The sequence below is a fragment of the Nomascus leucogenys genome, chromosome 24 (genome assembly GCF_006542625.1).
Source record: "Nomascus leucogenys isolate Asia chromosome 24, Asia_NLE_v1, whole genome shotgun sequence".
Lineage (NCBI taxonomy): Eukaryota > Metazoa > Chordata > Mammalia > Primates > Hylobatidae > Nomascus > Nomascus leucogenys.
In genome coordinates, this window is record NC_044404.1 from 9,460,826 (window position 1) to 9,473,100 (window position 12,275).

The 12,275-nt window shown below is 38.1% G+C and overlaps 1 protein-coding gene across 3 annotated transcripts in view; it reads right to left on the reverse strand.

Annotated features, from left to right (window-relative positions):
• The window catches only part of RERE (arginine-glutamic acid dipeptide repeats), a 462,172-nt gene that overhangs the window by 265,194 nt on the left and 184,703 nt on the right, over positions 1-12,275 (reverse strand). For all 3 annotated transcript variants that reach the window (XM_030805464.1, XM_003274304.3, XM_030805463.1), the window contains exon 3: positions 3,379-3,449. In XM_030805464.1, coding sequence (XP_030661324.1) covers positions 3,379-3,449 — 71 coding nt within the window. The remainder of the gene's footprint in view (positions 1-3,378; positions 3,450-12,275) is intronic.

Here is a 12,275-nt window from a genome sequence, read left to right on the forward strand (position 1 = left end):
AGCTTCCTAATAGAATACATAATTCCTACCTTTAAAACCTCAGCTCAGTTAGGAACTTAATTGCTTGATACTATCATAGCCTCCACCTACCCTGTGGAAGTGTGGGCTCGAAATACAGCTACTAGTGTAGGACGGTGGTGTCCCTATGTGTTTTGATGGTTGAATATTAATAAAGCAGAAGCCATGGATCCTATCCCCATAGGCAGGATAACCATACAACCTATCATCCACACTCAGACATTTTTTGAGAGTGAAAAGAGGAGGCTGTTTAATAGTCTGGCAGGACAATAGACAGGGATCAGGACATAAAGGTAGCTGTGCTCTATACCACAGACTCGATTCTAAGGGAATGCAGCAGCAGAGTTGAGAAGACAACCCAGGTCCCCACATAAAATAGAAAGACCCTTCTCCTTATCTCATATAGAGCTATTTCATGAAATGTGACCTAAGGCCCTCGGTTCAATAAACTGCCATTATTCTAGTCTCAGTGACTGGCGGTAGATGTCTCCTCCTCCCCACGCCTCACCTCATTAGCTTTTGTTGTCTTTAACATCGTAATCATACCTACTAATATGTATCATAAAGGGCATTCACCCAGTTATTTTTACAGTGCCCAAACATACTTTATACACAAAATTTCACCATGGCAAAGGGATTCTCATTTATAGTATAAACAATGAAATACATCTCTCAGTTACAACCCCAAACCAACTTTTTATTTTGTGATTATTAAAAAGATAAAATACCTAATTACTCAACATTTCAAAGCTATCGGGTTTTTGTTTCTTTCATTGCTCCACTAGTCATGTTATTTGCTGTGAGCAAAATCAAATTCAATTTCTTCTTCTTTTTAAAATCTTGCAGAGAAACAAAGCTTATTTCCTTCTGCTCATCTTTTTCCCTTATAGCTTCAGTAAACTGAAGGAGAAAAAAAATCTTGATCATTCTCATCTATTTGATTATCTTTTAATAAGTACAGAGAAGAAAATAAGAAAGTGGAAATAACTATATTTATTCCCAGAGCAAATATTTCATCATCTGTTGTTCTTACACAACAACTATGAGGATGTGCTGAATACAGAACCTCAAACAAAAACATGAGAAACAGCAGTGTGTGATTTAGAAAAAGGTATCTAAACATACTGCACCCTACTTCCCACACTGTTTTTGTAGACAGCTTTAATGTGTTGTATTAGACCAATACTGACAACAGAAGCTTCAGCTTTTATTGCTGTTAATACCCTGAGCAATTACCGTAACTCAGCAGGAACCTCTGCCCAGAACAGCAACTATCACATTGTAATCAGCATTTCATAAGAGATGCTGTTCAAACATGAAGACACCTGCTAATGTGCAAAAACGGTACAAAGGGGGCTCAAGATCTAATAGGTAAAATAAAAATATTTACAATTTTATTTCACAGCCATATGTTTTTCATGGTGCACTGATGTTTGGTTTAGTAAAAATCACACACAAAGACAACGGGCAGGAAAAGGGCAGTAGCAGCAGCCACTACCAAAACAAAACTCTTCAGGAATAAGGCTACACCCGTATTTCAGGTGTCAGTGCTGTATCTGTTAAAAAAAAAAAAAAAAAACTTTGGAAGGAAAGATATAATAAGTAGCAAAGACCTCTAAACATTGTTTTTAAAAAATCATATAGACATAAAAACTGGATAGAAAGCATTTGATTTACAAGATTAAACTGCAAGGCCACCTTGCAATGCAACCAGGAAAGTTAAAAGCCACCTATCAAGGATAGATCCTTCTTAGAAGTACATAGCACATTTGACTTCATCTTAAAACAGTAAGCATGCAATAACTTAAGCAATAACTTTTTAACAAAGAAAAATAACGTGATTTTTTTTACTGAATATACTAATTTGGTACTTGGGCCATTAAAAATGATAAAAAACAATGGAGATGCAGAGAAAGATCTTTTCAAACTACATTTCTTTAGACTGAAATATCACATACAACATATGTCAGAACACAAATATTGCCAAATTACAAAGGGTGTTGGAAATAAGAGCATTCACAGATAGTGATACACATCTCTACAAAGCTAAGGAATTAGGAATTCTCTACGCCTAAGAGTACAGACAGTGGTTCACAATCTTCAAAGTACTAGGATCCCTTGTGAGATCAAAATGTTTCAAAAGATTCCCAAATGATACTACTTCAGTAGTATTTCAAATACCAATTGTTTGAGGAAAATAACAAACAAACAGTGGTTCCTGCCAGGCATGGTAGCTCACGTTTGTAATCCCAGCACTTTGGGAAGCCAAAGCAGGCAAATCACTTGAGGTCAGAAGTTGGAGACCAGCCTGGCCAACATGGTAAAACCCTGTTCTCTGCTAAAAATACAAAAAAAATCAGCCGGTTATACTGGCATGCACCTGTAATCCCAGCTACTCAGGAGGCTGAGGCAGGAGAATCACTTGTTTCCAGGAGGCAGAGGCTGCAGTGAGCCAAGACGGCACCACTGCACTCCAGCCTGGGTGACAGAGCAAGACTGTCTCAAACAACAACAACAAATAGTGGTTCTTAACTGTGTATTGCTTTTAAATAAGTGAAATTTTTAAAAATCATAAAAGCATACTGAAAACAGGCTGAAAAACCGTTGTCCAGACGTGTCTCACGTCTCAATTTATTTATATAAAGCTTAGCATGTTTATTTGCAGACCTCTGCCAAATCTCTGCAGACATCCAGGGATCCAAAGCCTAAAGTGTGAGAACCACTGGCCCTAAAAAAGTGATTTCATAATGAGGAACATCAACACTTATATATTCAGGAAGAATTTTTAATGAGAAAGTACAGTAGCTATGTCCTCACTTCTGCAACACAAGCACTAAAACTGGAAAGAAAGCATAACAGCTTTATCACGCCCAAGCCAGACTTCTTTCAACCGCTACCCCGGGAAAACCCCACAACAATTTCAACATATACTCCATAGCTGCCAAAATATTGAAGGAAGTGACAGGTTTCCACTGGAAACTATTCTCTGATCCGTTTATATTATTTCCCCTACTCATCAATTTACTATATTGACTTTACTTCAGGCTCTTAACAATGGCTGAGAACAAACAAGCTACTTCAGAAATTCAAGGGACTATCTGAAATTGCCAAAAGTTACTGAAGGGATAAAAACTTCAGAAATATTGTTTACAATATAAGCATTATGAGAGTAAGTGTTACAAAGCTGAAAAGATGGAACTAGTAACCCTCATTTCAGTGCTACTGCCACGAGGCAGTTAGCACTCAAAAGGTGAACTGGTAACCACGTCAACAGCGATGGAGTAACAATAAGAGACAGCCAATGAAACTGGAAAAAGAGAGAATACAGAGCAGAGTGAACAGCACATTAAAAACGCTTACCAGTTTGAAGTCTTGAATGCTACAGATGAAATACGGTGTGTTTGGCCTCCGACTCTCGATATACACACAGTCTTTAAAAGAAAAAGAAATTTTAAAACAATGGCATTTACCTTTAAGGAACAAAGACAGGGCCCATAAAGCCACTGCATAAATAAATGACAAAGCATGTATCTTTTATTGTAATTTTTTTTCCAAAAGATGATATTAAATTGGAAATATCTTTAGGCTAAAGGAAAACAGCCCTTTGGTTCTTTCTGATTATTTTTCTAATAATTTAAAGAATCTGATGAAGCCTAAATTATTTTCTTCAGAGTCCCTGAAGAAGAAGGGGAGGATTCCAAGGAATTATCCATATTCAGATGAAGACATTTAGATAAAAGAAACCGCTTGCTCAAGATCACACATCAAGATGAAATCTTGAGTATCTTATTCAGATAGATGCTCACATGTCTTCAAAAAAGAGAAACGTGCTACTGTATTTGTAATAAATATTTTGTGAGGAAATAAATGAAATACACAAAGATGACTAGCTTGAACATGCTATTACAATGACCTTCTCAACTAATCAAAAAGAGAAAGAAAACTAATCTCTTATAGACAATTTGCCATTACATTGTACCCTAAACACATTTTATTTTCTAATCGTAAACAAAACCAATGCCACTAATCAAAGATGGAATAAAGTAAACCAAATTGCATTTTCTTCAGCGAAGAAGGGTGCTTTCTTAAATTACATTTGACATGGCAGTGGTTGGAAAATAATTTTTGATGCTCTCAATGACTGGAGTGTAAAGCATTGCTTTTTTTTTTTTTTTTGGCTGGTCTCCAATTCCTGGGCTCAAGCAATCCTCCCACCTCAGCCACCCAAAGTGTCAGGATTACAGGCATGAGCCACCATGCTTGGCCAAGGTTGCTTTTCAAAATGCCATGTTAAGACACTTAAATAAAAAGCAATGATTTTAAGGAAAGCAGTGGATATAGAGAGAATTAACCTCCCCCTACCCCCATATCACAATCTGAGATCATCATAAAGCTTAGGTCAGGAAAGTCTACGTATTATTTACTGAAAAGTAAAGGCACAGTCAATCAAATCTAGGAAGAGTGACCATAATGCCTCATTCATTCATTCATTTTGCATAGACAGGGCCTCACTATGTTGCCCAGGCTAGTCTCAAACTCTTGGGCTCAAGCTATCCCCCTGCCTCAGCCTCCCAAAGTGCTGTGATTACATGCATAAACCACCATGGCCAGCCCATAATGCCACTCATTTTATACTTCCTCTGGAGCCTTCAGAATGAGTGTGTCTTAGAATAATTCAGATGCTTGACAACACAGGCAACTTCCTCTACTGCCTCATTTGTCTTATGCGCTGAGAGCCAAGAAAAAGCACAGAAGTAGCAACTGGGAGTCATCACAAGCCCCAACAGACCAACTAAGATGATCATGAAGAAAGTCCTCACAAATGAGTACATTCCAAGAAACTTTCTGCAGAACATCAGGATCTTTGTACCTACCCAAAGGCACTCCAGAAAAAGAAGAAATCTCAATGCCAACTATTTAGGCATTCAGAATTCCCCAACTGATTTCTCTATTCAAAGATGGACTCAACAGAGATTTCATCCCTGAATCCATGTAAAACAGTAGCACAGGAATGAACTGTTGACTAAGATTTCCCTATCTTGTTCCAAGGTCCCAGATGCTAAATAACTCTGCTTCAGCATTCAGGCAACATCAACTTAACATGCTAATCATCTTAAGGGACAAGCAAGAGAATTCTTCCCACCACAGCAGATCATTCTTTCATACTCCTACCTTGGTATTCAAGTAAAAACAGTAAAGAAACTCAATTCCCTAGATAAAAACTGTAGCTCCAAATTACACAATTTTGGAACAACCCAAAGTTCTTAGTTTCCTGTGTTTCAGTCCCTGTTATACCCACCGCCAGCATTTCAGATCTCTAGTTATCAATTATTTACTCATCTTACTCAACTCAACATGCCCTCTCCTTTCTGTCGCTTCCTACATACCATATTTCATGACATTAACACCATCATAGCCTAGCTACTGACAGAGCAGGAGCATCACCATCTTGGAGAAGCACCACCATTTTAAAGTTCCCCTTGATCAAAAACCGCCTAAATCCAACCCAAAGGGCATCAGCCTAATGGCTAATGATATCGTGACCATAAACCACAAATGACATCTCCAACCAGAAACATTCCAACCCTAAGATAAACCCCTCTCTGACCACAGACATGCCAGCCCAGAGATAACCTCCCTTCTGGCTGGAGAGATGTCAACCCCAAAACATTCCAACCCCACAATAAACTTCTCCTCCACACAGAAACATTCCAAGCCTGTGATGAGCTCTCTTGCCCTAAACCCTTAAGTAATACTCTTAGTCTGTAATAAAGAGTGCTCCTGACCAAAATCAGCCAGAAGCCCCTCTCAGGTTTATTCTCCAAAATGAACCTGTCTTTGACTGTTAAGCCACTTTTCACATTTCTTTCCTCATTCTTTAACTCTTACAGCTACTACTCACTGGCTTCAGAACTAATAGGTCCCTTTCTAATTAATTGCTTCTACCTTCTTAAGGCTCAAGTGACAAAAAAACTTACTGCATTCAATGGTCTGGTCTCACCCCACACCCCATCTTCCCCTAGGCTGCATTCACTACAAGAAACCCCAACTCTGCTCCCAGTCTGCAAAACTCTTTCATCTTTCCTTCTACTAGCCCCTGATCACACCAACCTTAGAATTAGCTATCAGTTCCATATGGAGTAACTTCTCATGGCTCCTCTGTAACTAAATGGCAACACCTCCCTTCTTTTACGTAACATTAACAATTTACATTCCTTGTCAAGTTATTTGGCAGTAAGGTGGTCTGCACTGTCCACTAACAATTACTATCAATCTTGTAGGCTCAGAGAAATGTACTCAATTCTACCTTCCCCGTAATCACCAAGGACGAATGTCTGCCATTAGTGTGGGGGTTAAAAAAAAATAAAAAATAAGGCCAAGCCAGGTGGATCACCTGAGGTCAGGAGTTCAAGACCAGCCTGGCCAACATGGTGAAACCCCAACTCCACTAAAAATACAAAAATTAGCTGGGTGTGGTGGCACACACCTGTAATCCCAGCTACTCAGGAGTTCGAGGCAGGAGGATTGCTTGAACCCAGGAGGCGGAGATAGCAGAAAGCCGAGATCACACCACTGCACTCCAGCCTGGGCGACTGTGAAATTGTCTCAAAAAAAAAAAAAAAAAAATCCTGAAATAAATGGGAGACGCTTGGAAAGCAAAGACTATGTATAATGTTTTTCTTTTTACACAAAGAAAAGCTTTATTTATATATACTTTAAATAATCCATAGGATCATTACTACACACCATCTTACTGAGACATAAAGCTTACTTATATACAAAAAAGCTTTCCAGAAAAAGGAAAAAGAACCTATGTTCTTTCATTTCCCACTGCAAAGTTACATTCAGGAAAAGGACTGCCTGTAAATACACTAGGATATAGCTCTGTTAGAGAAGGAAGGAAAGGAACATGCTGGTATGTCAAGAGCAGCCAAGCACATCTGTTTGCCTAAACACTTCTCAGCAGTTGTACTGGAGCTGCCTCACACACCTGGCCTGAGAAATGCTGCCATGAGGGATAAGCATGAGAGAGATCCTCAACTGGACATATGGAATTACCACTATTACTTTTCATTAGATTAAAAGCCACCTCTTTTTGTTTAAAAAAACGACCATGGCAACTCAAACTGATCCAAAGCTAAAAATTCATATCAGACAGTCCAATATACAAGGTTAATAATCTGTAAAATGGGTGAGTGCATCAAGTGATCTCTATTAGTACTTTGAAACGCATATATGAAAAAGTTAGAGAAGTTCACTGCAAAATTAAGTGACAAAACTTACAGTTTTGTAAGCCACTGGAGGATGGCTGTTAAAAAAAAAACAAACTTTACATACCTAGTCGTGAAACACAGAATGGCTAAGATTGGGGTAATAAGAACTAAAAATGTTTCACACTATGTAAAACTTGCCATAGGAATGGGGAAAAAAAATACATTGCTTTGACCTGATTTGTCTAATTCATTTTTAAAATCAAAGCATGACGACCTATTGTAGAGTCAAACTTTTCTTTATAACCCTCTGACAAATATTAGGATGATCCAACAAAAAATAAACACAATTTAGAATTCAAGTCTCGCAGAAAAAAATTCTACTTTCTATTACTCTTAAAAATATTCAAAACAAGGTTCAATTAAAGCCAAATTCTCATATAAAAAGTATTTCCCCTTGGCTCATTAATCAAGCAGCTATTTAAGAAAATAATTTATATAAATGTTTATAGCACAAAAATAAAGTGCTTTATTTGAAAAGGGAAAGATAAGAACGTAGCCAAGAGCAATGTTAAAATCTCAGTTGGAATATATGCCCAGTAATCTTTTAAAGTCAAAATGATTTGGCAAGATTTTCATGCAATTTATGAGTGCACAGGATGTCTGAAGCTGGTTATAAAATTGGTTTTAGTCAGTAGGATAAATGATTCTCAACCTGAAAATCTCCCGTGGCCCCCAAGCACTGCATGTACTTCTTTTTTTATTAGAAAGCTAGCAGTTCTGAAAGAACTGCACAAAGCTGATGAGATCCACTAAATGCATAATGCACATTTTCAGAATCACCCATATAAAAACATGTATTTACCAGAATTGAGCAAACGGTTTCTGCAGGGCAAGTATATATATTTTTTAAATCTTCAAATCAGCATGCCTGTAATGGGCCAGAAAAATGAGTGAGGCTATTACCATCAATATCAATTATTCCAAACAACACATGATAACTAATGTGTCTTTACTAGGGATGTCTAGAAATGAAACCATGGGTCTAGGTTGAGACCTACTCTCTTAACACCTAACCTCTGTCTGGGAATGGATCACAGGATTAAGTGACCTCAAATCCTTGTGAACAGGGAGCAACAAAATCCGTAATCTGGGCAATGATACTGAACAGAGGTATTTCTGGCTGTTTCTCACAACCTCAGCATAGCTTCATGTCCAAAGATCTATTGTGCCATCTGTAAACAACAGAGCATTTGCTAAGCTGGGGAAGGAAGTCAGCCAAAACATGAAGGCAGATTCTCAAGGCAAAGAAGGCCCTCTCTGCTTTTTCAACCCTCAGCAAATCAGCAAGTTAATGTAAATATAGCAAAAGCACAGTCCCCTCAAGGGTAAAAATCTCAGTCTGAAGCATTAGGCAGTTTGTCATTATGAAACACAAAGAACCTGTCAGCATCTTTTCTGACAGCCTCCTACAGAGCAGAGTGGACACTTAACCTCACCCACTAATTTAGCAAGCAGTGCCATACACGCCAGTACTAAAGCTGTGGCCACAACATATATAGGCAATGCTCAGCCACTGCTCCACCTCATAAAGAATTTTCCTATCAATGTGTTTCCGCCTATTATCTTTGAAATACCTTCTCATCCCTTTGCAAAGCATGGCAGTGCCACTCTGATATAATTTCCAATAGAAAACCCCATTGTAAAAAGCATGCATGAACAAAGACTTTCTCACAAAGCGATTTCTCGGAGACCAAGCTGGGTGGCACAGCGGTGAACATGGGAAGTTGACTCTCAGGACTGCACCGCTCTTCTGCTTTCTATTTCTCCTCTACATGACTCCTCACCCTCAATGCTTGGAGGTAATGGTCAATGAGGTACAGTATGTTGGTCTAATATCGCAGAATAAAAAATCCACAAGTATCTCTCTACAATTAAAACAGATGTCCTCCATTTTCCAAGATGCACAAAGAGTGTATATGTTATGTGTGTGTGCATGCTGGAAACAACACTGAAATCCCGGTACCCAAATTCCAATCCAGAGTCTCTGGCATACTGCATGTCCTCCAACAAACCCTCTCAGTTCTAGTCTCCCAAACCATAAAACAGCCAAACCCATCACCATTCCTCAACTCTATATAAACAATGCACTGTTCTTCATAGTAAACACTCAAAAATTATATGAGGAACAAACAAACTGAACAGAGACATGGTTAAAAAAAAAAAAAGAGAGAGATCCTAGCAAGAAAGTTGCTACGCTCTATCAATTTGAACAAAACAAATGCTGTATCCTAATACTTCTTTAGGAAATAACTCGATTGCCAGGTAACCTACTTTAGTTTTCTGCCAGAATCTTTTGCTGTGAGGGGTACTCATATTGACTGTAACACTGGAGAATTCAAAAGGGAAAAGGACTGCTGCTCGGGAAGCTCAGGTGACAGCATCACTGGAGCCCTGGAGTTCAAAGCTGCAGTGAGCTATGATCCAGCCACTGTACTCCAACCTAGGTGACAGAATGAGACCCTGTCACTCATTCATACATACATACGTACATACATACACACATACATACATACATGGAAAAGGAAACAAAAATTGGGAAAAGTGCACCTCCGTAAATGAAGCCTTCCCAGTCCTTACCCTTACTGTGTTTATCAACTGTTAGCAAAATCAGCTGCATCATCTTAAAGATTCTAAACTTGGTGGGAAAAGATCTAGGATAACATATATCTTTGTTTCCCTCTTTTTTAAACATCATAATAATTACATTCCATGTATTGAAATGTCTATAGATTCCCAAGCAGTGCTACAAGGAAAGCCTACATGGGCTTTTGTCTGAACACAGAACACTAAATACTTCTAGCAAACATTCATCTGTCTTCATCCTCATTGCTAACAAGGACAGTTAAATTATGAGAAAAAACAAGTTGAGCGGAACAGGTCATAATAAACTAAAAGGGATTTTGTTGAAAATTCCTACATTTCTCTTTTCTCCTTTAGAAGTCAGGAAATCTCCCAATGTACTGAAAACTTAAAAACTGATCTCAGATAATTATCTTCCCAACTTTAAAAAATAATGCTGGGCCAGGCATGGTGGCACATGCCTGTAATTGCAGCACTTTGGGAGGCCAAGGCAGAGGACTGCCTGTGCCCTGGAGTTTGAGGTTACAGTAGCTATGATTGTACCACCACTACACTCCAGCCTGGGTGACAGCATGAAACCTTGTCTCTTAAAAAAATGATAAAAAAAAAATAACAGTGATGTGGATGTTTTGGACTAACTGCTGCAGCATGACCCCCCCTTTCCAAATCAATCATATGCTACACAAACTTGTGAACTCTGTGGAACAAGAAAAAGCAAAATTATCCTGCCAGTAGCAGCAATCTTATTAGTTATACTGATATGCTAAATATTAGCCATGGTTGGACACTTATATTACCCAAGCAAAGAACACTGTAAACACTCTCATCTCCTTATTTTATTCTGAAAACATTCCTTAAATAGCACCCCTTGTCAGCTGTGTTGGTTGAGTCCCTATCGTGAAAGTGAATTTAGCCAATGTAACACCTAAGTTGCAGTTAAGTGATGTGGATCTCTATACTAGTTTAAAACTTGTGTTCATATATAGCTTATGTGCCATAAGAGAATAAAAGTAATCTAAGGGGGGAAATCTATTTTGAAATTCAGTGACAGCCATCTACCTATTGAAGTAGTGTTTGTGGCACCACAGACACAAAGGAAGAGAACTTCCAGGCTTCACTCACTCTTTCTGCCCCCTTGATACTTCAGGGTACCTAATTTCCTAAAGCTTAAAAATGCAGGTGACAACTCTATCCTCAATTTAACGACTCATCCCCTCCCCCAAAAAAACTATGCTCTGAACCCTACTAAGTAGAGGATGATTATTAATGGAAATGCTGACAGATCCTTAACTTAATGATGAGAACTGATATATGGCTGAAATAATGTACATTCAAGAAATCAGTGCAAAGAGTCCAAACACTTCTAGAACACTATGCCCAGTATTTATACGAAAACATCATCAGTGACAGGTAGGCTGGGTGAAAATTCTTCTCTCCCCGTATGGCTGACAATAAATTGCTCGTCTGATCTTCCGGTGTCACATCCTGCAGAGCAGATTTCAAGCAACACTGCTTGCTCCTTTTCAGAAAACAACGCATTAGGAGCCTGGGCTTTACAATAAATGATTCAACCAATTTACAGGGCTCACTGGAAATACACTGGACAATTCACAATGCTTGCGTTATAATTCTTATTTGGCAAATGATTTTATTATAAACTAGTATCACAGTGAATCCATTTTCTTTACAGGTTTTCTGCTACTGTTTAACAGACTGTCAGTATAATTTAGATTTCATCTATTTAAACTCATTCAAGCCTGGCTCCTGATTGAATAGAAATATGTTCCATTTGCTGTACAAAGAAATTAATGACAGTTAATTGTAGTCTGCAGTTCTCAGTTCTGTAAATGCAACTGTTCCACAGTTCAAGCATCAAGCTACAAAATTTCCCACACCAATTATTTTCCTGTACTTCACAGGCATCTTGTTTCTTGGAGGCCTTCCTTGTACGGCTAATGTACATATTCATTTAATATTCTTTCCCATTCAAATATTTACCTCCAACTTTCCAGAAAGTTAGGACTTAAATACAACCAAAATGTCAGAAAATAAAAGTTTAATTACCATTCTGGAAAGATGTTCTACTAATACGGATTTAAGTTAGCAAAATTCAAGATTAAAAGACATTTTTAAAAACTTACTCTTGGATGATTTTCTTACATATTTCAAATCAGTTACAATGTCAACATTAAGTGAAATTTATTAAAAGTAGACTAAATATCCCATATGGATTTAAATATACAAACAAGGCACATGGCATATATTAATATATACTGAATTGCTTCTGAGATTGATATTCTGTTTAAGAGAAATTTACTTATGGCCAAACTTAGTGGCTCACACTTATAATCCCAACACATTGGGAGGTGGAGGCAGGAGGATCACTTCAGGTCAGAAGTTCGA